At 40.6% G+C, this 27,793-nt stretch overlaps 1 protein-coding gene across 2 annotated transcripts; it reads right to left on the bottom strand.

Annotated features, from left to right (window-relative positions):
* Positions 1 to 9,797: 9,797 nt before the first annotated feature.
* Positions 9,798 to 19,524, bottom strand: LOC134075118 (uncharacterized). Of its 2 annotated transcripts, none has more exons than XM_062530604.1 (16): positions 19,505 to 19,524; positions 17,928 to 18,013; positions 17,471 to 17,610; positions 15,476 to 15,670; positions 14,971 to 15,084; positions 14,666 to 14,822; positions 14,429 to 14,541; positions 13,887 to 14,081; positions 13,428 to 13,541; positions 13,129 to 13,282; positions 12,889 to 13,004; positions 12,327 to 12,521; positions 11,865 to 11,978; positions 11,193 to 11,337; positions 10,901 to 11,068; positions 9,798 to 10,448 (listed from the first exon to the last, which is right to left on the bottom strand). In XM_062530604.1, the coding sequence occupies exons 1-16, from the start codon at positions 19,507 to 19,509 to the stop codon at positions 10,405 to 10,407; spliced, it is 2,055 nt and encodes a 684-aa protein (XP_062386588.1). In that variant the 5' UTR covers positions 19,510 to 19,524; the 3' UTR covers positions 9,798 to 10,404. The 2 variants fall into 2 exon arrangements, with proteins under 2 accessions (XP_062386588.1, XP_062386589.1); XM_062530605.1 differs by having other exon boundaries at positions 17,471 to 17,565.
* Between the last annotated feature and the right edge of the window lie 8,269 nt (positions 19,525 to 27,793).

Below are 27,793 nucleotides of genomic sequence, written 5' to 3'. Positions count from 1 at the left end.
TCCTCTCGATTCCTTTTCCGGCGAGCGAGGCGCCCTCTTCCGGAAATGGCAGACTATTTAAAACCCAAATAAACAATGTTGCGCCTCACACCATCTCATGTCCTGACCCTTGGGCCATTCGTAATGGTTAGATGTTGCACGTTGGGCGTAAGAGTTACAATGCCACCATACGTAAGCTGAAATAGGCCGGTGTCATTACAATTACTGTAGGCTACCATAATAATACCCCCCCCCCCCCCCCCCGGAATAGGCTATGTTCTATTGTCTGAGAAACTGCAGAGGGTGTTGTAGGCTAACTACTAGAAAGGAAAAGACTTCATGTTTGCACATTGCTCTCATGATGCTTGCATTTGGGCGTGTGTGTGTGTGTGTGTGTGTGTGTGTGTGTGTGTGTGTGTGTGTGTGTGTGTGTTTGTGTGTGTGTGTGTGTGTGTGTGTGTGTGTGTGTTTGTGTTTGTGTTTGTGTGTGTGTGTGTGTGTGTGTGTGTGTGTGTGTGTGTGTGTGTGTGTGCGTGTGTGCGCGCGTATATGTGTGAGTTTTTTTTTTTTTGGGGGGGGGGGGGTAGGCTATTTGCAACCATACTGATCTAACATTACATAAGGAGGCAATTCGTAAAGAAGTTCATTCTTATAGCCTATATAAAAAGTGGACCCGTCACCCGGTCATTCATGCACGCATCTTTAAATTTAGCCATACCATGCTATAGTTATTGTTATTATATAATTAACTGAGTGACTTATTTGATTGCTATTCTCATTTCATGGTTTTATTTCTCATTAGGTTAGTGTTTAATTGATTGTTTTATTGTTAATATTACTATTCTCCCTTTTTGTAATTGTTCACTGTTATTTAATTTGTATTGTTATTTATTTGTATGTCGCTTTGGACAAAGGCGTCTGCTAAATAACCATAACCATAACCATAACCATAACCATCTTGTTTATTTTGAGGGTTTGTTTGAGGGATGCTGATAAACGCAACACATCGATAAAATTCATTAGCCTACATTGCATTTGACTATTGCGTCATAAAAGAATATGAGCACAGAGATGATAAGTGGGTGCAATCGTATAGCGCGCCTGCACGCACATGAAAGAGAGAGAGAGAGAGAGAGAGAGAGAGAGAGAGATTAGTTGAAATTCAGTCTTTTCATAGAGCGGATTAGTGTAATTCTTTTGCAGAGGACCACAGTCTGGTTTGTGACTAACTTGGGAGTCAATCTGACCCTCTCTCTGCGGAATAACAGGTTTTGGTATCTCATTGATCAACGGCCAACAGAGGTGCACCTGCAAACGGATACGTCGCCTACATTTCCGTACATTTCAGGACAGGAGCTCCCCCGTTTGCCCAGAAAGACTCGCATTCGGATCTTGAAAGAAGGGCGCATTTCGACACATCTGAAGATGAGCGAGGTGAGTTTCTATTTTCAAAGCTTTTTTCCCTTCTTTTTAATTTTCAACAAAACTTTACAAATATTTCAGCAGGAGCAATACCGGTCCACCCCTGCTCATTCGTCTTGACAGGAGACGGGTATGAACATTTCCCATAGACATGGCTGATGCAGCTTAGGCTACGATAGGCTAAATATCTTCGGGGATTTACTACGATCGCACTTCCGCAGTTACAGAGAGCATCATAACAACTTATTTGGCTACAGTAGCCTACGCGCTATAATGTTCTGTCCCTGATTAAATTGTGATAGCCTATGTCAAACTTGTCAAACTTGTCTTTGCAACCACACACATTCGCAACCATCGTAAATCCATTCTGCATAGGCTATAGCCTCACCGCCAGCGGACAGCTTTGGTGCCGTTGGGGTTTATCGTATTGGCGTGATCTCAGGGCTATGTGAATCGGTGATGTGAAAGACTGACTTATAGCCTACTCGGGTCTGCAAATCCGTTTCTCAGTGGATTGCCTGAATGTCAATATGGAAGCAGTCGTTTTTGTAAGAATATAATCCAGGGTATGTCTTAAAAGAATAAACACAATCAATTTTGTGTGACAAAGTTTTGAGAGGTGGAGGAAAGGGGTAGGCTAAAGAGAGGAAAGGGAGGGACTGCAAAAATCTTGCATGAGAACCCATTGCTTCAAAATTGAATGTTTCTATGTGTGTTCATGAAAGAGAGGCAGCAACCACAGTAAAAGAAACATACATCGTATTGAAGAGGCTATATTGTGCTGGCCTGATAGCCTCCATCTCTCCCAGCATCTCTCCCAATATCCTAAACAGATGAAGGAACTAGCGCTGATCTATTTTATTGTTTTTGGCATTGTGGACAGGAAAAATAGGCACAGGTCTGTGTTATTCTGACTTGAGACCTGGCCATGTTCCCTCAGTTGTTTTTATTCCGACTTGAATTCAGAAAATGAACTAGAAAGACCCCACAACCAAGAAATGGAGAAGCAAAAGAGGAAAGATATTCACATGTATGGCAGTCTTTCCACACGGGCCAATCTAGGCCACTGTCTTAAGGCTAATATTCTCGTTTTCATCTCATAATTAGATTAGCAGGGTGCCAGTTATTCTATTTTTACACATGGGACTGATGGAAGGAATGAAATAAGGACAGAGAAAAGACACATGCTCTCACAGGAAGGTTCATTCTTAACTCTTCCCATTTACCATCACTCGTTTTGATATCAAAGAAAAGTGTTAGCAGCAGAGACAGTGACTAATTATTTATCAGGCACCAGCTGTGCTTCCCTATACTTTAACCTTTCATTTTTATTTTGTATTTATCCTTTATTTTGCCGGGATAGTCCCATTGAGATCTGAATGCAACCGCAAGGATTATTGATAGGATGTCAGAGGACAGATCGAGACACTATTAAATCTAGATGCAGAAACATGATAAAAGCAGTCTTTCTCTCTCTTTCCCTTAGATTTTCTCTCTTACAACCATAATCTAAAGAGGTGAAATTCAGAGTGACATAGAGGGGATTCTCTGAAGGGAATCATGCCATCAGGCCAGACTGTGCTCAAAATTGAAAAAAAAAAAGAATGTCAGATCAGGATTAAACAGGAGATTATAGATCTCATCATACAGTATCACAACACAGGTTTGATGTTGATGTTATTCCCCTCAGAATTAGGCCTACATTTGTGTGTCTGATGGGGCCATTGTGAAGTCTTTCTGTGTTTTGATGTTTTGATGTACATTTTCTTTTACTCAGCCTGCTATGTTGACTTTGTTGTAGGCAACAACAGTTGGAGAGCCCTCTGATGGACAGACTCCTTCGACTGACAACAAAGGTATGTTTTGTGCTTGCTTTACTACTTTAAGGCAAGTGTGTGTGTGTGTGTGTGTGTGTGTGTGTGTGTGTGTGTGTGTGTGTGTGTGTGTGTGTGTGTGTGTGTGTGTGTGTGTGCGTGTTTGTGTGTATGTGTGTGTGTGTGTGTGTGTGTGTGTGTGTGTGTGTGTGTGTGTGTGTGTGTGTGTTTGTTTGTTTGTGTTTGTGTGTGTATGGAGTTTGGCCTAAGACTTCTCACTTTTGTCCTACATCCAATTTCTGCTTCAGTCTCTCTGTCTATCTGTCTGTCTGTCTGTCATTATATTTTTAGCCCCTGATGGCTTGTCTCATTACCCTCTCTCTCCTTCTTCCGTCCTCCTCCACAGATTTCTTTAGTATTTCTTCCATGTCTGAGTCATCCTGTGTGGCATTTGCCTTCTTCTAGGCCCACTCCATCCTATCTCCCTTTGAGTAAACAAACATTGCACTGTTGGATGTTGTGTAGTTCAGTGTCACCAAAAGAACTGCTGATGCTTTTCCTTCCTTTTCGGGGATTGGATTTAGAATGATGTTGAGAGAAGAAGGACCTGACTCCTACAGTAACTACTCAGACTCTTATTTGTACTGCTGTTGCGGCACAGTACAGTGTGAGTCATGTAGAAGCACATTTATGCCATATCGTAACTATGATTCCAAAAGGACTCCCAAAATTAAAGCAGGCTTGATAGAATTTTCCAGATGATACTGAAATACAAACATCCATGGTTCATGGTTCAGAAACTTAAGGATGCATGTCTTGACAGGGATATCCTTTTCAGGTAGCCCAGCTACTTAGTACTCTCAATTTCAGTAACTGTTCATTTCATTTCTGTATTTTGTATCGTCTATTTGCTTGCCTTGACTGGAAAGCACTTTGCGTCAACTCCTGTAGTTTTTAAATGTGCTATACAAAATTAAGTGACTTGACTTGACTCTGTCTGGTAGATAACTACAGCTAACTATATTTTGTCAAAAGCACTCTGTTATGTCCACTGAAGTTTATCTTTCATGCAAACCAACTTGGCATGACTCCGTTGCGATGGCACATGTGCTATGTGTCAGTGTATTTAATACAAAGCACGTCAATGAGAGAGTACCATGTGACTACATTCAAGACCTTGAAATGTACCAAATTCCACATTACAGTTTGAAGTTATACGAGATAAGAATCACAAATTCAAGACAAAAAAACACTAGACTGTGAATTCAGCTCCCTAATACTCTTCTCCTAATTTCCCTTTCGGTGTGTTTCTTAAGTATTTCAGCCGGTGCCATTGCCCCAGACAGCACTCAGCTCTGTTGTGTGTGTGTGTGTGTGCGTGTGTGTGTGTGTGTGTCTCCTTTTGTCCACAGCGCCCAGTGAGAATGCATCCAACTCAGCAGGGAAGCCTGCGGAACAGGAGGAAGAGATCGACATCGACCTGGAAGCTCCGGAAACAGAGAAAGCTGCCTTGGCCATACAGAATCAGTTCAGACGCTTTCAGAAGAAGAAAAAGTGAAGTGAAAGAGGCACATAAAGAAAGAGAGAGAAAGAAGGCAAAGACAAATTCTGAAGCTAATCCATGGGCGGGTTGTGGGGTTATAAGAAGTGACAGTCTGTCAATTAATCTGTATTCCTGGGAGTGAAAAAGGGCATTTCTTACATTGGACATTCTACTATACTATACAGTTGGTCACACTCTTTCTTTACTCAGTCAAACTTTCTATCTTCTCAAAATTCATATCTTCTCAATTTCTCAAGCAACCAACGTAAAAATCAGGTTTGAGATCAAAGCACAAGTATGTTACATCTGTTATGTAAGCACATCAGCTGTATCCCTGATTAAACTTCGAGAACGTCATTTCATGCATGTAATTTTTACAATCACTTGTAAACTCAATCCGACTGAGGTTGAAATAGGATGTTATGTACTGTAATTTCCCAACTCTCAGCCGCAGCTTATACCTTAATTGCAAAATGTCTTCCTTGGTATGGTATTGAAATGATTTTGTTTTGTTTTAACTTGCATAAAAACTGTCCTGCGGCTTATACACGATGCGGCTAATACACAGGAAATTACTGTATTCTGGAAATGACAGCACTGTGGTAGAGTGATGAAAAAATTATTTCGATAGTAGGGGTGTAGCGATACACACAAGTCATGGTTCAGGGTGTATCTTGGTTTTGAAGTCACAGTTCAGTTGATTTTCAGTACGGTAAGCCTGGAGGTATGCAAGCCTAAAATTCACTGACAATATTGCTGATGTGTATAACAGGAATAGTATTTTGAAAAGGTGTCAAATGTTTTATATATGTTAATTGACTAAACTGACAAAGGGTCCACCATTTAATATTTTGTGTGGGAACTTGAATTTGAAACATGATCCACAGGTAAAAAAAAAGCCTACTGTGGATTACTGTTAATGACTGCATTCGGTTCAATTGATATACATCTGTATTTAACTTAACGTCCTCTCCTTAAACAGTTTAATACGTGTACCTTTACACCCCTAGGTTTGATAGAGAAAGAGAAGTCCAGTTTTATCTGTGTTTTCCAACACTGCCACGTCTCAATGAGCATATTACCTTAACACAGATAAAAAAAACTTCTTGTTTTAATTATTTCTTTACATATTTTGCTTGTTCTGATCCACTGTAGGTGTAAACTATGTCTTTTTTGTTGTTGTTGTTTATGAATCTGGCTGGCAAAGTGTCAAAAGTGGTCTGTCCACAAAGCCTAATTAAAAAGTTGGAGTGAATGGACTGTATGGATTCTTTTGAGTTTTCTTATTATATTAAAATACTATCCAAAGTATAGTATTAAAATACTATGTAGATAGGTTACCAATGATATGGCTATACGGTTTGTTAAGTTTGAATTACTTCTTTATTCTGATTATGTGAAGAGAATTCATGAACTTCTTCTGGGTTTAGCGCCTATCTGTCAATTAAGACACTCTAACCCACTAATGAAGGATTCATCAAAGTCATTGCAATACATTTAACCTAGCTACCCTTCATGACCATAAATAGAACAGTCTATTTGAAGTCTCTAAAAATATCCGTATACCAGAGGGAGCTAATTGTGACAGAAATCGTAGTCTGGAAAAAGCGTCATAAAAATAATCACTTCCATGCAGCATATGATGTATTTTACGTTGCATGAAGCAACGCTGTTGTGTTGGTTAATATTGCTTGTGTTTCTTTGTGGGATTTGTGTTTGTGTGTAGATGGCCCACATCCATGTTTCCCCCCACTTGAGTGAAAAATAGAGATTCAAGTGTTTGAGTGTGTGACTCATTAGTTTTTAAGGCGTACCTATACTAAAATATAGCCAGAGGCACGTAAAGGAGTTATGTAAAGGAGTAAGGATTATCTAATAGCTCCTCTGTTTGACACTGGAATGCAAGCTTCAGTTGTGTGTACACAACGCTAAATTGCACGTTATTTCTGTGAACTTTACCATGACGAAATGCTCAGAATAACCTGCTGCTTTGAATGTGTTTGATTGACTATTTGCATCCCTGCATGTTGTTGACATGCATCTGTGAATGTGTGTGTGTGTGTGTGTGTGTGTGTGTGTGTGTGTGTGTGTGTGTGTGTGTGTGTGTGTCTGAGAGAGAGAGAGAGAGAGAGATTGAGCACACAAACGAGTGAGAATGGTAGGCTGTAGTGCATCAAGTGCTTTGTTCGCAGGTGAAGAGAGGGGGAGTGATGAGACAAGGGGCCATCTCTCGCTCTCTCTGCCAGTTATTTATATCCCCTGAAAGGAGAGGTGGAATGGTGTGTGGAGGAGAGGAGACAGTGGAAAGGGGGAGAAATATGAAGCAGGGTGAGGGAAAAAAAGTGAAGTGGGTTGGAGAGTAGGAGTGGAAGAGAAAAAATGAGGAAAGAGAGAGAGAGAGAGAGAGAGAGAGAGAGAGAGAGAGAGAGAGAGAAGGATTATGATGATGATGACCATGCCAGTTTGTGGGGAGAAAATCATTGTGGGTGGGAAAGGCATCTGAGAACTGACTGGATGATTACGACCAAAGTAAACTTTCATGTGAGAGAACAGAGCTGTTAGTCCACCCACATCCTGTGCAGTGAGCAACTACATGATGGTGAGGCCATTCGCAAGCTGTGTAACTCCCTCCCCTTGACTGAATTCACCAGGGCGGAAGTGCAGCATTTTGCTGGTGCACATCGTGTCTCGGCACCATGCTGTGGGTAGCACAGTTGCAACTGAAGACAGACCTCAGGGTGTTGACATGGTCAAAGCAGCTGGATGATGAAGTATTTGGTACTGTGTTTGACCATTACTGTGACTCTCCTGGTTCCTGTGGCTGAACTGGTGGACAACACAAACATTGGGTTAACACTCTGGGAGTTCATATTATTCCACTGTCCTGTAAGACATGTCTTTATAGAGTCTATTAAGAGTTATACTCTATTAAGAGTTATAGTCTGTGACAGATTGTTATGCTCTCTAGGATGTATGTTCATCATCATAACTGTAAAAGCAAAGTAGGCCATGAAGCAAAAATGGCCCAAAAAACCCTATTGGTGCCATCTGAAAATGAATTTCGATATATCCCACTGCCCATCCAGGTCATGCAGTGGTTTGAGTCAGAACACCCTGTGGAAATGTAAGAATGGTCTTCGCAGCATGACATCACCAACAACACACAATTAACATTTCGGCAAGCTGTAATCAGTACCAGCTGGGCAGTCAATGTTTGCAATTGGAAGGCTTTCTAAGAGGAAATATGTCTAGCTTTAGACCAAAACTCTGTCATGTTTGAGAGACCATTAAGTGTGACACTCTTGGGACCCCTTGTGGCAGAGTTCTATGATTTTCAGTGCAGATTTACACAGGGAAGCTTGGGCAGAGCCATGCCACCATACTGAGTACTGACAGCTTGGCTTTGCTGTTGGGTCAGTTAGGGACTGTAAGCTACCAAAGGCCCTCCATGACCTCCCCCCCCCCCCCCCCCTCTAGGCAGTGACAGATGTGCGATGGAGCTCAGTCATTTTGCCAAATTTCAGCAGAATCTGTTTGGCAGGACTTTGAACTCCTCCCCTCTCAGAGTCTGGCCTGCACTTCCTGTACTCAGAAAGAAGAGAAAGTACCCCAAATGAAGCCCGCATTTGCAGAATACGGAATACTTCAACACTCTACGGCCAATCAGGAGCAGCACAGCGGGCTGACTGGTGATTCAGAAATATATTAATATCAGGTTTTGACTTGTTGATGCCCTCTGGTGTTCATGTGGATGATAATATGTTTGTGTTCAAACACATTAAATCATTAAAAAAAAGAAATATAATGGCCACACAACGGAGGACGTCTTAAAATAAATAGCACATGAATTAAGATTGAAGATTCAAAATTATTCTGAATAACACTGCGGAAATATCCAACGATAAAATTATATAATATAATTAATCACTTTAAGAGTTTCAAACTGTCAATTGGCTGAATAAGAGCATTGATGATGTAACTGGTGTGATGGCCGTGGATGGGGAGAGGGAAACGCAGGCTGTACTGTATGTCAGGATCTGTGGGAGGCCTCAGTCTCGGACTCTAAAAATGGCTCCATGTGAATGTTAGATAGGTACAGTCATGCCTTATGTAACCCTCCGCTGTCAAATTGACCCCTTTTTCTACCACTTTAAAGTCCATTTGTCATTCTCTCTCTCTCTCTCAGATGTCAGTAAGTGCATTGTCACTGAAACACTGCTCAATACCGTCAACACAATCACAAAGTCTTTTGTGAAGTCATGCATGGTTGAATATTTATACATGTCAGCAATATACTTGTCAGTGTTCTGTGTTTTCACCAACTTTAGACCCAGTGTTGCTCCAGCCTCTCTCTCTCTCTCTCTCTCTCTCTCTCTCTCTCTCTCTCTCTCTCTCTCTCTCTCTCTCTCTCTCTCCTCATGACCCTGGGTTAAATAAGAGATGCATTTACATTTAAGTGCATGGTTGTGTGAGGAGGAATTTGCTCTCTCTACCACACAAAAAAGAACAAAGGCAAAGTTTACTTTATGGACCAAACATTGTTTTTTTTTTCCTTCAAAGTATGCATCACATAGTAATCAATGTACCAACAGGTACTGTGATAACAATATGAAATGTGTTTCTGCTCTGTGCACATTGTGCAATACATGAATGAATCTCCAAGTCATCAAATGTGTTTAGAGGTGGTGGTGGTTGCAACTAAGAGCAGCACACATTGAATCTTGAACATGGTATCCTGAGAAGCACTACAGATTAATTATCATTATAGTTTTTTTTCTGTTTAGTTTTTAGTTGGTGCTGTTTGTTGCATTTCTCCAAATGTAAACAAACCCATCGTGTCACTAAATGCCAGCTAGCTGTTTACAGACTGTGATGAGGTGTAGAACCACTAATTTTTACATTAGATTTGGTTAGAAATTAAATATTTTACCATTTCAGCAAACATTTGGGTAGCAAGATGACTGGATGGTTATTCAATGTGCAGTCATTTACCGTTCAGTATTTTGATTTTAAAAATCGGTAGAACACAATTCAAAATATTATAAGATTGAAAGAACTTTTTTTTATTCCAGAATAAAAATTTATTGTAGATAAACAAGAGCATTACAGTCATAATTCGAAACAAAGGGAATGCATTTATGGTAATCTATTGTGTCAAGGCGCGGCTGAATTGCCTCCATAACAGCACAGTTTGGAATCCTCCTGAAAATAGGAGTTCCTCAACAGCAAGAAATGGTCCCTGAAGAGCTGACTAATTTCCTTTCACAAACTGAAGGGCTGAAACAGCAGGGTTTTTAGACGTGAAGCATCGCAGGTCCAATATTGACTCTGGTCATCACAGTTGTCTTATAGCTTTATGTATTAAGGGACAAGAAGAAGGTATAAAGTGAAGAAGGAGGTACCTTTATATTTCTGGGCTTGTTTGCCTTTATTGATTGGATAGTGAAGATTCTACAGGAGATGAGCAGGAGAGAGATGGGGAGTGGACTCCGGAAATGACCACAGTCGGTACTAGACCCAAATGTGGTATGAGATGCCAATAATGCTATGCCCCACCCCACCCCCCAAGCAAATTGGATATCTGATCCGAGTAGAGTGGCAATGTCAGTGAAACTGGTGTTTCTTGAATCCTTTGCCAGGTCCTCTTCAAAACAAGCGAAGAGCTAGGACACTCACAAGGATGGTTATTGCTAAACAAGGAAGCAATAAAAAGACCAATTAATCCAACAATTAAACAATAGACACAAACGTAGAAAGCTTCAATTTAAATCGAGACATGAAAAATGGCAGACACATCGTGATATATTACATTGTAAACATTTCATTGATTTTGTATCAAGATATGTCCAAATTAATATTAAGTTTATTGAAAGATTGGGGACAAATGCCTTACGTTGTGTATTGATGAATAAATATACTCTAAAATACAATACATTTCCATAAGGAAATGCTAGATGTTGATTAAGTAAAGATAAAAGATTATGATACACTGACTCACATACACAATATATACCCCATCATAGTTTTAGACACAATAACTTTCATGTCACGCCATATGACAATTTTAGTCATTAACACAAGACATTAGTGAATGAATATGAATTCCAATACATGTATGTATGTATGTATGCATCTACTGTACCTTGAGTCAGTGGATGCATGAGGGAAGAACAGCCTGCTGTAGTAGCAGCAGCAGTAGTAGCAGTAGTAGCAGCAGCAGTAGTAGTAGCACCATTGGTAGGGTCAGCCAGGTTCACGATGCTATCGGCTCTGAAGAGTGAATTACTGGGGGCAGCAAATGTCCCATCAGCTGCAGATATAGACGAGACAAAACCACTGAAGGCAAGACAACTTTGGTATATACACAACCTTAATCAGAGATACATTTCCTGAGCCCATGGATTCTCAAACAGATTATTTAAAGTTGACCGTACCATTGACTTCACCCCTGATAAGGCTAGGTTGGACGCTGACACGATTATTGATGGCCTGGCTCAGTCCCTGGACAGTGAATGTACACTGGTGGAAACTTCCGTTGATGCTTCTGTTGAAGTTGTATGTGATGTCCACCACGCTTAGCTAGAGAACGCCGACATGCAGATAAATCATCAGACACATACGGGATCGTTAGTGGTACTCAAAGCCATCGATATCTCAAAGTTGCGACAGCCGTTGACTTCCATGTTAAAGCCAGATTAGAGCGGTCACGTGGTTAGTGGGTAGACTCAGTAGTTCCCTCGGTCCCTGGTTTACTACGGGATTGACAGCAGCGATCGCATTAATATTTACGGTAAATACTCGATGAAAATTACTATAAACTGCATTTCCACATACATATACTACTCAATGAAAATGCATTATTATGCACACGACTATAAATCATGTAGAAAAATCTTATTAGATATTCATTCATTCTCAATGGAATAGTTCCCGGAAGTGCCGCCATTGTTTGTACACGGGAGTCAATGGTAGTGTCGCAACTTTGAGATATCGATGGCTTTGGTGGTACTGTAGCACATTTACAGACTGGCTTGGGCACTGTCATACAGTATAAGGATACGTAACAAGATTGGCAACACACAGGACGAACCCGATGAGCCACTCACCGTGTTGGTCAAGGTGAGGTTACCATCATCTCTATCCTGTGTAGCTGTGCGGAATAAGAAGTTCCTCATATTGTTGAATGGATCTCTGGAACAAACAAACACCAAACCGCCCCCCTGCAGAGCAAGACAGAAAATATCACAATTCCGTTCACTAACATACAGTACAATGATGCACAGAGTGTGCCATTATGTTAGTGTGTTGGGTTGGTTAGTGTTGCGTACAAGATGCATAAAATATGTACAAATGATACTGCACTTTACTATTTTAAAATCTAGAGATACTTGGTGTTGTGTGTTGTTTTAGTGTGGGGTTATGGGAGGGTTTGGTGGTCCTGTTGTCTGTTGTTTGTCTATCTGACAAGCTGTATATGGTGCAAGATGAATTTCGGAAAGTATCAATACATACTGTACCTATCTATCTATACAAGACAACATGTACAGTAGGTGTACAAGTGTGATTACCTGGTTTACAGCACTGGAGAGCACCAGAGCAATGTATCCGGTGGAGTTCCCAAAGAGCTCAAATTTCACATTTGAATCAGCAGCATTTACGAACTCGGAGGAGATGAAGGAGCAGAGATCACTGCCGGCAGGATCACAGCCATTCTCTCCCAAACACAGTTTGGTGGAACCACAACCATCACGAGTGATGCTCACCTGGAAATGACCACAGACGACACATATATTAGCTACCTAGGCAGGATAACATGATACAACCACACATCCAAGGCTCTCAAATGCGATGTGTAGACTTAATGAAGTTATGGTTAGAGGTCGTCATTAATGATTCTACTCAATAAAGCTGAATTGAGTTGAAATTAACCAAACCATGTCACTTAGGTAGCTTTTTCTCAGTAGGAAACTCACTTCTCTGCTCTAACCTCCAAACTCATGCTGTACTTTAAGGTGTAGGAAAAAAAATAATCAAAACATCAGATGATGCGTCATGTGAGAGCTCCATTGAAAGCCATGTTACAGTCTAATAGCCAATCTATCGCAATGCTACAATGGAAAGCTGTCTTACATTTGTGGCTCTAGGCATTTCCAAATTAAGAGTTGGGTCAAGAGGAATATTGGCCAGATCCAAGATGCCCTCGGCTCTGAAGAGTGAAGTTCTGGGGGCGTCAAATGTCCCATCAGCTGCAGATATAGATGAGACAAAACCAATGAAGCCAAGACAACTCTGGTATAATTACAACCTTAATCAGAGATACGTTTCCTGAGCCCATGGATTCTCAAACGGATTACTTATAGTTGACCGTACCATTCACTTCACCACTGACAAGGGAGGGTCGGAAGTTGAGGGCTCCAGAGGCGCGATTGAGGGCCTGGCTCAGTCCCTGGACAGTGAATGTACACTGGTGGAAACTTCCGCCGAGGCTTCCGTTGAAGTTGTATGTGATGCTGACCACTCGTGGCTAGAGAACGCAGACATGCAGATAAATCATCAGACACATACGGGATTGTTAGCGGTAGAAGACTTCCAGACTGGTTTGGGCACAGTCATATAAGGATATGTAACAAGAATGGCAGCAAACAGGGCGAACCAGATGAGCCACTCACCGAGTCAGTTAAGGTGATGTTGCCATTATCTCTATCCTGTGTACCTCTACGGAATAAGAAGTTCCTCATTGCGTTGAATGGATCTCTGGAACAAACAAACACCAAACCGCCCCCCTGCAGAGCAAGACAGATAATCTCACATTTCAGTTCACTAACATATAATGTCGCACAGAATGTGCCATTATGTTAGTGTGTTGTGTTGGTTAGTGTTGCGTACAAGATGCATAAAATATGTCCTAATGACACTGCACTTTACTATTTTAAAATGTAGACATATTGTGTATTGTTTGTTGTACAATAATGTGTATTGTTATGTGTGTGGTTATAGGATGGTTTGGTGGTCCTGCTGTTGTCTGTTGTCTGTCTATCTGACAAACTGTATGATGCAAGATGAATTTCTGAAAGTCTATCTGTATCTACTGTATACAAGACAACATGTACAACATGTAGCTTGATTACCTGGGTTTCATTACTGGTGAGCACCAGTGCAATGTATCCGGTAGAGTTGCCAAAGAGCTCAAAGGCCACGTCTGAATCACTAGCAGATACGACCCGGGCAGAGATGAAGGAGCAGAGAGTATCACCAGCAGGGTTACAGCCATCATCTCCCAAACACAGCTTGGTGTCACTGCAACCGTCACGAGTGATCCTCATCTGAAAATAACCACAGACAACACATGACTTAGCCACCTACAGTAGGCTGGATAACATGATACAACCTCACACATCAAATCTCAAATACGATGTGATAAACTTAATAAAGTTATGCTGGGAGGATATGGCTGTCATTAATGGTTCTATTCAATAAAGCTGAATTGAGTTGAAATTAACTGAACCATGTCACTTAGGTGGCTTTTTCTCAGTAGGAAACTCACGTCTCTGCTCTAACTTCTAAAAAAAGAATCAAAACTTCAGATGATGCATCATGAGAGCTTCATTGAAAGTCGTGTTCGAGTCTAATAGCCAACGTATCGCAATGCTGCAATGGAAAGCTGTCTTACGCTTGTGGCTGTAGGCATGTCCAAATTAGCAACTGGGTCAACAGTACTGGTCAAGTCCACCATGCCATTGGTTCTGAAGAGTTCAGCACTGGGGGCAGCAAATGCTGGACCACCTGCAAATAAAGGCCAGACAAACACACTGAAGGCAAGACAGCTCTGGTGCATATTCAACAGCCATAGACAGCAACCTCAAGTCGAGAGTTCTCAAAGGTGTGATTTTTAAAGTTCACCGTATACCTCTGACTTCACCCCTGATAAGGGAAACTCGGACATTGATATTTCCAGTGGTGCGATTATTGATGGCCTGGCTCAGTCCCTGGACAGTTAATGTACACTGGTGGAAACTTCCGTTGATGCTTCTGTTGAAGTTGTATGAGATGTCCTCCACACTTGTCTAGAGGACGCCGACATGCAGATAAATCATCAGACACATAATAGGGGATTGTTAGTGATAGCACATTTACAGACTGGTTTGGGCACTGTCATATAAGGATACGTAACAAGAATGCCAACACACAGGACGAACCAGATGAGCCACTCACCATGTTGGTCAAGGTGATGTTGCCATTATCTCTATCCTGTGTAGCTGTGCGGAATAAGAAGTTCCTCGTTGTGTTGAATGGATCTCTGGAACAAACAAACACCATACCGCCCCCCTGCAGGCAAGACAAACAATCTCACATTTCAGTCCATTATGTACTGTGTCACTGCTATGAGTAGGGAAATCATGGTAGAAGTTTTTGTTGCTGCTGATTTGTGTATAGAATATATTTGCATCTTATTTTATTTATTTTACTATTGTTAATATCATTTTAGAAACTTTTGTGCATTTCATTTCTTTCACCATGGGATAGAGTGAAATATTTTTTCCATTCATTTGTAGGCCTATGTCTGGTAGCCTACAGAATGTGGAGAAATTGACTATAAAGCTGACTTTGACTTTGACTTTGACATTAAGTAGGCTATACAGTATGCATCATCATGTCAGTGTGTTGTGTTGGATAATAGTGCATTCAAGACAACATGTACGTGTCCATGTGTGATTACCTGGGTTACATTACTGGTGAGCACCAGAGCAATGTATCCGGTGGAGTTCCCAAAGAGCTCAAATTTCACATTTGAATTAGTAGCATTTACGACCTCAGAGGAGACGAAGGAGCAGAGATCACTGCCGGCAGGATCACAGCCATCATCTCCCAAACACAGTTTGGTGGTTCCGCAACCCTCACGAGTGATGCTCACCTGGAAATGACAGACAGCTCATGAATATCCTCTTGAATGGCATGAGGGTCGTAGCTGAGAACACTAAACTCCTTAACAGGACATTTGCCAGTATTAACATTGCCAACAACAGGGCCGGTTCTAGCCTACTACATTTGGGTGGGCTGGTAAAATGTTTGGGTGGGTAACAGAGCAAAGCGTAGTAGCCTGGAGAGTCCACACTCTCTGACTTCGCAGAGAGTCTGGCCTAGATCCATTGGCAAACGTATATTTCCTGGTTGGTGGAAAAAAAATTCTGATTTTTATTTTTAAAGGCCAGCTATTTCATGGATATCCAGGATATTATGCATCCTGATAAAGTTCCCTTGGCCATTGGAATTAAAATCTCCCCACTGTACATTGACAATGTCAGAGATTTGTCTCCACCTACCGCTTGACAAGTTTAGTTGACTTTTTGAGTGCATCTCTGATATGTAGGCTATGAGATGTAACAGGTAGGTTGACATAGTTGATCTGTTCATTGTTTGCAAAACACAGAAAGGCTGCCCTCAAGGACTGTCAACTTAATCAACAGTCACTGTACTGATGAAGGAATAGGTTAAATAGACAGATATAGAGAGTGTGCAAAGTGATATCATGGTCCATTTAAGGAGTATTTTCATTTATTCTTTCAAAATACAAAAATACAGGATTTTATTTTGATACATGGTGTGGCTAATGTATTTTAGTTTCATTTTTGATACACTTAAAATTAGGCTATTTGATATTTCATTTCATATTTTATAAATTATTTTGATATCCTATAAATTATTTTATACATCCCTGCCAACAGCTAGCACAGCCATGTAGCTACAGTGCTACACTTTGGGGGTATCTTTAAAATCATGCCCCCCAGAGTGTAGCACTGGCTGCGATCTTCGTTTTTTTGTTTGTTCTTGTAGCCTACAGAAACAGACACCTATGTGAAAAATGGCTGGGGGAGCTTAAAGGGACACTTGACCGATTAGCATTAAGCTTTGTATCTTTAGAAAACCAGTCATGTTTTTGAATGGTTGTGCATCATTCCCTCAGTTTGCCTTGAGATGGGAGAAATACAGATTTCAATGTTGGACTTCATCATAATTTTACACCATTGAAAGCAGGAAGTCCTATTCATGAGTGTCATTGAAATCCGTATTTCTCCCATCTGATGGTAATAATTTATGAACATTATTTTGGAGTTCTATGCTATTGCAAGCAGCCTTGAGTTTTCTTGAGTTTGCCAGTCTAAATTAATGAGTAATAATATAGAAATATAGAATTACCAACACATCTCAAGGCAAACTGAGGGAATGATGCATGACCAATCAAAAACATGACATTTTTTTAAAGATACAAAGCTAAATGCTAATCGGTGAAGTGTCCCTTTAACACACACACTGCACATAGTCCGACTGCACTGCTATGTACCAACTATCTACCATTACACTACATACTCATCTACATCCAAGCTGGGTTTGACGCTCTACTCTGCGCAAATGAACAACGGGAAATAAAAAAATATTGACTTTGTTTAGGTGGGCCTACAATGTCAGATCTCACAGCTAATTTGAAACTTGGCATCATGAATTATTATTATGTTGTTGTCTTCACCAACAGAATGCACATTTGTAACTTTCATCACACGGGCATTTTGAAACTCATTACAGTGGTTGGTCTTTTAATGCTACAGTGTAATATACAATGTACAGCCATGTTAAAATGTAAAATGTTGGAGTTGCCCGATTTCAAAATAATGGGCAGCTGTTGTAATAGGCAATGTTAGAATTCAATGAAACTTACATTAGTGGCTGTCGGTCTTTCCAAATTTCCTCTGATTCCAGTTGTCAGATAACCAACCAGGAAAGTCACCAGAAAGATTAGTTTGCCACCCATTCCTACACAGGCAAAACCGTAAGTGCCACAATGACTTGAAGATGAGTCTTAAGTAAATGAAATTAAACCTTGGTCATGAAGAAAATTGTTAAGAATGATAACAACTCACTTATACAATTACCCTAAATATGTATGACTTATATTTTCTCGGCAAATTACTGCAAATTCTATTGGTGGGAGTATAACAGTAGCCTAATATTACATAAAATGTATTATTTTACAATAATAAAATGCTATATTACAGTACATTTTTACATAGCATAGCATAGCATAAAGAAATTGCCCATTATTATTATTATTACTATTATTATAATACTCTTGAATCGGTCAGTTAATCAATAAGTGCCATAAAAGACAGTCTCACCTGCAGTGCCTTGTTTCATCCGTCCCCACTGCTCTGTGCTGAAGGGTGTGTGAGGATGCGTCTGAGAGAGGCTTTTTGAAGGTCGTCTACACACACACCAAAGAAGGCAGGGTCATGGCCTGCACATCACTAATGTTTCACGGCAGAGGTATGAGGAAATTTCTTCTCCTGTGATGGACTTGCATTATTGTAAGACACTTCCTTATAGACGTTGTTTTTCCAGGCAAAGGAAGACTTGACCTCATGATGTCATAGCTAAGAATTAAGGAGCCTGACATGTCCCTTTTTCTTGCACCAAAGGTTCTCAAAGGTCAAATTTATCTCCAGCACTGCATCTTGCTTGTATTATGTCTGCACGTTTGGTCAAAGTCAAATTGATAAAGACCTTTATTGTCATACCTACCATATATCAGGACACTAAAAATGGTTACATTCACATATGTGTTGCAATATACTGGTACATGTGTTACAGTGACAAACTAACACTTTTCTATAACATCATATATGTTGTAGGTTGTATACCTCTGTATACAATTATTGAAGTATTCAATAATTCAAATATAGTGCGATGGGAAACAATACAAAGAGGTCAGTTGGTGCATTTATTTGACATGGAACTGGTATATCCAGTGACAGAGGCATTTCCTGTAATCTCATCTAAAGTCACCAAATGGCATATTTTATTAGTGACACTCACTCACATGCTGCGTACAAACAGTTGATGTCACTGAATAGCTATTGTAAACTGTTCGACGTTACAGGCGATCACTCGAGGAGACAGACACGCAGACAGGTATTTCTGTCTGGGTGTTGATCTTTATGAGGACATGGCGTATAAAATGATGGAGCATGAACTTGTTGGAGTACAAGAAAACATTCTGATCAGTGCTGCACACTCTTCATTCTCGCATACATGTATGGGCAGTTGAACACAGTTGCAATACTTAAATTAAATTTAATAAAATCTAAACAATCTAAACAAACTTAATAGACACTTTACTAAAGGTGTCTATTAAGAGTGACATGACATTGCCATAACACGTACCTAACCCTAATCTTGTCATGACAAAAACTGAATGACACTTAATGAGAGGAGTGGTATGTCATAAACCTTTATGACTTGTTTATAATGTTTGTGACATGTTCATAGATAGAAACAGTAGATACTATTGATCCCCAAGGGAAAATTCAAGATGACAGTGTCATGTCATATGTAGATACCTTCAAGTAAAGTGTAACCTTAACTTTATGTTTTGACCTTTGGTCTTTACTGGAATGTGACAATTGACCTAAATGTTCTTTCTTTTGCTTAAAATACTTAATGAAATTCCAATAAGTGCATATGGGTGTGTCTATCTGACTGCTTCCAGCTATCAATCACAGTCATTATACCCAGGAATTAAAGTGTGTGTGTGTGTGTGTGTGTGTGTGTGTGTGTGTGTGTGTGTAATTGATTCAAAATGTTTTAACCTGCGCTTACAGATTGACAGAACTGACAAATCATTACACCATGAATTAAAGGAGACTAAAGAGTTAGTATCCCCTGTCTGTCTCTTAGAAAATTCTGTTCATCTTACTTCATAGTAGCTGGTGTCTGGTAGCTTATCACTGATGTCAACGTTGATAGCTACAACTGAAGAGCTATCTCTCAAAGACTGGAAAGCCCAGAAAGCGGAAGGATCTCATCATCATATGTGATCAGTTGGAGTATAAACAGTCTATTCCATCTCAGATCATGAACATGTTGGTAAATCTGATCAGTATGATAAGAGCTTGATTCTGATCTGAAGAATGATAATCTTCAAACAAACTTCTTCAGAAAACACAGGCTAAGTGCTAGTCTCAAATAGTCTCTTCTTATTGGGTTCTTGTTCATATTATATAGCGCAAGTAGTCTATAAGAAGGGAGCACTCATATTACTGTTCATAGCTATCACTATTACTTGCATTCGTATTTACTGAATAGAGAATTGATGAATGTTCACACCAACGTGGCATTTTGCCACGTTTTGGTTAATGTTTCAAAAGCAATCATGTCATGTCTATTATCCACAGGAAATTATATGCACTACCTTATGTCATGAAACAAAAAGTGGCATTGCCGTAAAATACTGTATGCGGAAAGATGCATCATTTTAAAACTATTTTTCAATTGTGATTTGTGCCTGGTTTCCTAACCAAAGAAGAAAACACAGCATACTGTATGCATCCCTCTGATGTCACATGCAGTAATAAAAACTAGATGGCCAAGCAAAGTTATCTGCAAGCAGAGACGGTTTCACAACACTGCAGTCTAAAAGACAAAACATAGCGCAACGATAGGCATCTGAGAACACCAGCAATATCCAATTTCTGAGAATTCAAGTTCACATAGGTCTATGCAAACTCATACTTGTTATACTGGTTATACAGAGAGAGAATTTAATACAACAGTTCAACAGCTTGAACATGCAAAACAGTTTTCTGAGCTTGTGGTTGATAGATAAATGAGACATCCTCGATGACGCAGAGCTTTGAACGATTTCCAGGGTACGAGCTGGAGGACCGAGGACTGAATGTAAATAGACCTTTGGGATGCAGCCCAAGACTCCCATGGCCTCCTACTGGGCTCACTTACATCAGAGACAGTTGAGTTGATATAGCGAGATCAGAAGAGTATCAGTTCTTAGTCTGTTAGGAGTCCAGAAGCTAGGTCCTAACGCCAATGTTTATTATTTATCCCGAGTGTTTCATCACACACAATGACAATAAAATAGTACATGGCAGCTACTCGGAACATAGTGTGGACCTTCTGAACAGACAATGGGGCGCAGGCATCTATCTTTCATTGGGAGGTGTCAGTGGTGGCATGCTGTGTTCCTTGGGCTGATTCAGTGTTTCTCCGATGACATGCTGTGGTAGGTCTCCCTCAGCCGATACAGACCTAATAGACCTCTGAAGTTCGCCTACACAAAAACTGCCATCATTGCCCAATAGATGATTTACACAGTGGTCATATTTTGGTCAAATAAGGACTGCCAGGGGAAACTTTCCCTTCATAGATAGCGTGCTTTCTCACAAAAGCATAGAATCAACACTGCTCAACTAGATCACACTAGACACATAGATCTCATAGTGCTCATTTTCCTACAGTATGAGCCAAGCCTGTCATGACAGTGACACGCCGAGGCCCTTCTGATCTACTGACACAGCAACATAGACTCCTCCACCGCTAGCCTTGATCAATAGAATTTCCCCTTGGGGATCAATAAAGTATCTATCTATCTATCTATCTATCTATCTATCTATCTATCTACCTACTGTATCTATCTATCTACCTATCTAGAGGAGTGAGAATCGGAAGAATCCCCGAATTCCCAGTGGGCCGATGGCGTTTGGGAGCCGGGTTGATTACTCTGAGCTAAAAGCGCATTATATTGCCGTTTGAATATTTCTCTTTGCTGTACCTGTCCAGTAGCCTGCACTGTGCGACTCCTTTTGTTTTCAGAATGTTCATTATCTCCATAACCTTAAGTCTTTCTTCAGTGATTAGCAAGCTACCACCAGAAACCAACAATCATGTAAGACGCATGATCTCTCTTCCGTGCAGATGAACATTGCTGTGTAAAACAGTTTAGTGAGGTTATACTGAGGTGTGTCTTTCTGTTAGTCAGAGGTGATGACACATATCATTTATATCAACACATGAAACAGATGTTGGGTTATTTATCCAGTGTCAGAAGGCAGATATGTGTGGACAGGTTAATGACTCACTAGATACTGTACATATGCCAAGTTTCTTGTTTTGGAGAGAGGAGAGTATAGAGATGGTAATCACTCACAGATCAGCCAACGATTACGTTATAAGGAAGATGATTTGCAACAAGCCGTTTGGCATAGGAACTGCAACGTTCACCTGTAACAGTGAGCATCTACTAAAATTCACTGCCAGAAAGCATGTAAAGTAGGCAGGACTCATGAGGGTGCCTCTCATGCAGCGTTTATACGTCCTCCCTCGCTCCTCAGGCCTCGATCCTCACTGATCTACATAAAGAAAGATAGAAGAAGGGATAGACTATCCCATTGTTGCCGCTCCATCATTCTTTATGTAGATCAGTGAGGATCGAGGCCCGAGGAGCGAGGGAGGACGTATACACGCTGCATGAGAGGCACCTAGAGTCTTCAGAAAAGATGTGGTAAACCATCTTATGAACCTGCACCAACACCTGCAACCGTATCAAGTTCAAGTGAGACTCGTTCAGCAGCAATGCTGCCAGCACAGATACAGTAAGTGCTTCTTCGGTCAGAAGCAGACAAAATTACATCTTCATGAGGCGTCTTTCAACCTGAAACGGGAACATTCAACATGGTAAAAAGAGATATGAGGGTACGAAATTTGAAAAGCAAGAGCATAATGTCATACACTCTTAAAATGAATGTGTTGAAAATAACACAACTTAGCACTGTTTTTAACTCCTCAGTGTCCAAATAGGGACAACACATTTGTTTTAAGAGTGTATACTGTGAAATTTTAATTGATCACTGACGACGCTGAACGCCATGTCCACAAGCGCTGTACAGCTACATGAAAATGATTACTAAATCAGCCTTTTACCACCTCAAAAATATTGCCAAACTGAGAGGGCTAATGTCAAAACATGATTTAGAAAAACTCATCCATGCATTTATCTCTAGCAGGGTTGATTACTGCAATGGACTGTTCACAGGCCTTCCTAAAAAGACAACAAACAGAACTGAGCACATTACTCCAATTCTTAAATCTCTGCAGTGACTTCCAGTAAGTCACAGAATTGACTTTAAAGCACTACTGCTTGTTTATAAATCAGTAAATGGAACAGGACCTAAATACCTATCAGATATGTTTCAGTACACTACACACCTTCTCGTCCTCTCAGGTCTCAGGAGAAAAACCTGTTAGTAAAACCCGCTGTTAACTAAACATGGTGAATCAGCTTTTAGCTGCTATGCAGCTCAGCTTTGGAACCAACTTCCAGATGACATTAAAAAGACCCCAACTGCAGCCAGTTTTAAATCTAGACTTAAGACCAAATTGTTCTCAGATGCTTTCTGCTAAATGTCTTTTAATTATTCCACCTTGAGTCTTTTATGCTTTTAAATCTTTATTTTTAAATGATGTTATGCTTTCCTTTTAAGTTTTATTATGTTTTGGAGATTGAAACCTGATGTGTGTGATCCCTCAACATGCCGGAGAATTGCACTCATGGTGAATAGTATTGGTTTGCTCCTTTTAAGTACTACGTTCTGCCCTTGGTTGGGCAAAGGGAGATTCAGGTGAGTAGGGCCCCTGTCTTTCTTAACCGAATAGACAGTATTTGTTTAGGGATAGTTATTGTTGGGTGGTAGTCAGCGTCAGTGATGGCTGAGCTATCGTCCCTGGACATTAAGGTCTCCCAAGTAAGAAAGGAAATATTGTGTGCGTACACAGATGGGCCTCAATGAATCTCCAAAGAGTGGCAAGAGCTCTGGGTGTTTGAGAAGGATCACTATCACTGGTTTGCTAAATTGGACTCTGGCAAAGTCTATCTGTTAAAAACAGACCTGTATCTGTCTTCTAATTTTTCCACCTTAAGTTCTTTATGTTAATTATTCTTTAATGCTTAAAAAAAACATTTTATTATTATTATTACTACTACTATTATTATCACTCTTTGCCCATCTATGCTTTTATCTGCTATTCCTGTTTGGTTTTTGTTTAAAGCACATTGAATGACCTCTGTGTATGAAATGCGCTATACAGTATAAATAAACTGCAAAACTCCAAAAAGAAATATTTGAAACCTACAAAAACCACATAGGACCCCGATAATAAAGGTAAAAGGGATTTTGAATAAGGAAGGCTATCACTCCATTTTGCAACGTCATGCCAGCCATACCCTTTGGACAATGCAATGATTGTAGCCATCTCCTCGTACAACAGGACAATGGTCCAAAGCACACCTCCAAACAATGAAGAACTATTTAGGGAAGAAGCAGTCAGCTGGTTTTCTGTCTATGTGGCCTGTGTCATCACATTTCAACACTTTTTGAGCTGTTGTGGGAGCAGCTTCACCGACCGTATGGAACGTAAGAAGTGCCCATCAAGCCAATCCAACTTGTGAGAGGTGCGTCAGGAAGCGTGGGGCGACATTTCTTCAGATTACCTCAACAAATTGACAAAATGCCAACGGTCTGCAAGGCTGTAATAGCTGCAAATGCATTCTTTGATGAAAGCAGTTGGAAAGACAAAATTATTGTTTCGAATAAAAATCACTATATCTAACCTCCTCAGCATCTTGACTATATTTTTATTCATTTTGCTCATTTGATGATTAAAACTGTGTTTTCATGGAAAATATGAAATGATCTGATGGGTGACCCTAAACTAACTAAACCCTAAACTTTTAAACGGTAGTGTATACAATATAAACACAGACTTTATGTTGAACAGATATATTTGTTCATAGTCATATACACATGACTGTGGACTACATAGAATGATCTTATCTTGAAATCTTTTCATCTACTTCCTTCTAAAATATTGTGCAATTGTAAATCAGAGACATGCTGAGTCATGAAGGAAACAAGCGTTACATGTTTACGCACATCAAGATTCCATTGCACATTTCTGATTATCTGTCTTTAGTTCAGGGCTTTAAATTGCTGCTAGATCTTTTTCATATAGGACATTAGGACACTCAATCCAGAGGGTTGGTTGTATGGATAATACTTTTCACATACTGAGCAGGCCTACAAAGGAGAATTATCAATAACAATGCTTACAATTACATGCAGGATTTTTTCTAAATCAGATTGAAATCATTGCCATTGAGGATGTCAGATTAGCCATCTACTTGTCATAAGAATCTATTCCTATCAGGTGGTATGTATGAGAGTGTAAATGGAAATATGTAAACAGAACATCTGGTATCTGACCAAACTATCGTGCGTGGTGGGTGGGTGGATGTTTGCATGCGTGGTGGACGATGTGCGGGATGCCTCTTCGGGTTTAACTGGGTAACCTATTCCTACGCACCTGTCCCCACAAAAGAGGTGTGTAAAAGCGTTTTGTAAACCCTCTATAGTATAACCATTTATATCACCATTGATATACTTATTAATACTTAATATGACTTACAGTAATACTAACACACTCTATTTCTCTTCCCTTTCCCCTATACCTCACCTGTGAGGTAAACCATTACCAGCCATCAACCATCTCTGTGCCTGTCCCTCATCACACCTGAAGTCACATCCCTCTGACTGCCCTACCATCGCCATTGCCTTCGCCATCCCTATGACTGCCCTAACATCGCCTGCTGGGGTTCCCTGCCCGAATCTTTGGCCCTCGGATCCCAGCGACCCATCACCTTCCGAAATAACTAATGGATTACTAATGGACAATTTATTCCCTACACTGGACTATTTGAACTTTCATTGTCATTGTAACTTTCAAACTACAAATGACTGTACTGTAACTGACCCAAGGCAGATGGGTTGGGCCCTTGAGTCGTGGGTCTGTCTGAGGTTTCTTCCTATATGTATCTCCAATTCTAGGGAGTTTTTCCTTGCCCCTGTCACTCATGGGCTCTCTTTGAATGTCTAACACTCTGTAAAGCGCCTTGAGACATGTGTAATGTATTGGCGCTCTATAAGCGACATTAAAATTCAAACTGTGATGATGCCTCCTAGTGGCCAAGGTGAGAATATAACCATGTAACACCACCACCATATAAACATAACATAAACATCACATACATTGATTCTAGTGTATGTACAGTTGAATTTTGACTCACATTGCATGTGTTACATTTTGTGATGTATTTATTTGAAATTATATTTTTGTCATTGTGTAAATTTCTGTCCAGAGAACAAGTACACTTTCAGAATGTGAATGCAGAGGTGAGCTGGCCATAAATGAAATGATCACAGTAAAAAAAAAGGAGGAGGGGGGAGTCTAAATAAAACAGCCATTATGGAACACATACAGATTTATTACAAATACCAAAAAGAATATAGCTTAATATTTTCTATGGCAGAGGCATGACAGGCCTACCATAGATGTTTGACAGTTCTTCAACAAAAACAACAACAAAGACATACTTCGACTGTTAGACAGTATAAAGACAAACCAAATTAGTAGTCAGTTACTTAAAAATGCAGAATATAAATACAGATTTTCAACACTGTGCTGACTTCATTACTTATTCAGACAGACATTCGATGGCCTTAATGGATAAAATGCGTCCACCAACCTCTCTGTGTTGAGAGAATGAACTAATCTCTTACACTCTCATACTGATTAATATAACGAAGGTTCCGAGTTATGTTGGGGGAGTCCCTTATAAAGTGCATTCTGGATTGCTACCTTGGAATATATGCAATATCAAGTATAATGGAGTCTTTGACGCAGCTGGTTGACACACATTTCATATTTTTAAAAGGCACATATCAAAACACTTCCCCAATACACCACCAGGGAATTACAGTATACAGTTATTAAATATCACTATCAAAAACAGCATCTACAAATGTTATATCTATTGATATATAAAACTATGACAAACTTCACTCTGAAAGTATAAAACAGTAGTAGTGTAGAGGTTATATGTCGAGGCCATCCTGACGAATGGATCGTGCATGAGTACTAGGTTCAGGCTTTTTCCCATTTCCCTCTCCTCTCCCCTCCCTGGTCTCTCGCTCACGGAGACTCCCTGAACTCTCTTTCACTCTACTTCCCCTCCTCTCCTCACCCCCTCTACGCTCCCTCTCGTGCTCCTGTCTGCTTTCTCGGTTCTCCTCATTCCGCTCCTTTGCACTCCTTCCTCTTAAGCTGGTGGTGTCCTGCCCACTCCTGCTCCTCCCCTCTACCCCTCCTCTCTCACTCCCATATTCCTGCCTGCTACCTCTTCTCTCCCCTTCCCTCTCTCCTCTCCTCCCATAGTTCTCCTCCCCTCTCCCCACCAGGCTCTCACTCTTCCCCTCTCCCTGCTCTGCTCGGTGACCCCTGCTCGTACCTCCTTCCTGCTTGCTCAACCTTTCACCCCTGACCTCTCTCTCTCTGTCTCGTCTCTTTGTACTCTCCCTCTGTACTCCTCCTCTCTCCTCTCCTCCAGGTTCTTCCTGTTTGGGCTTGATGAACGCTTGCCCACCTTCTTTGAGGTCTACATCGGTTCTAGTTCCCCTACGGCTACCCCTCTCCTCATCCTCCTCCACTCTCCTATTCCTGGCAGTCTGTCTCTCTGTCTCCCTCTTGGTATCACTCGTTCCCTTTTCGGATCTGGTCTTGGCCTTCTTGGTCTCGTCTTCTTGTTTCATCACTCCTTCTTGGGTTGCTCTCTCTGTCACGCTTATCTCGCTCAGACTCCCTCCCTCTTCTCGTTCACTTCTGTAGAGTTTGTCAAACAGACGCATTTTTCTGTCCGGCTTCTCTTTTGCTTTTTCTATCACGCTGTCCTTGTTTTTCTCAGACTCCCCCTTTTCACTCTTCCCATCCCTTTCTCCTCTCTTACTCTTGGTTGAGGCCTCCTTCTCTGCATCTCTCTTTGGAATCTTATCAGTCAGCTCCTCCTCAGTTACCTCCCTCTCTTTTTTGTTGCTCTTGGTTGCGGCACCCTTCTCTGAATCTTTCATTGGAGTCTCGCCAATCAGCTTAGTCTTTGCTTTCTCCACTCTTTTTTCTTCTTGCATTTCTTCTTTCTGTTCTATCACTCCTTTCTCCAAGTCACCACCTTCACTCTTCACACTCTTCCTGTCCTCCTCAATGATCTCACTCTTCATCTCAGTCATCCCTTCCTTCTTTTCACTTTCATTCTTCTTCTCTTTCTCGCTCTTTGTCTCCTTCCCTTTTCCCTTCTCGCTCTTCTCCT

Source organism: Sardina pilchardus, chromosome 2 (genome assembly GCF_963854185.1).
Source record: "Sardina pilchardus chromosome 2, fSarPil1.1, whole genome shotgun sequence".
Lineage (NCBI taxonomy): Eukaryota > Metazoa > Chordata > Actinopteri > Clupeiformes > Clupeidae > Sardina > Sardina pilchardus.
This window is presented reverse-complemented; position numbering and strand designations above follow the sequence as displayed.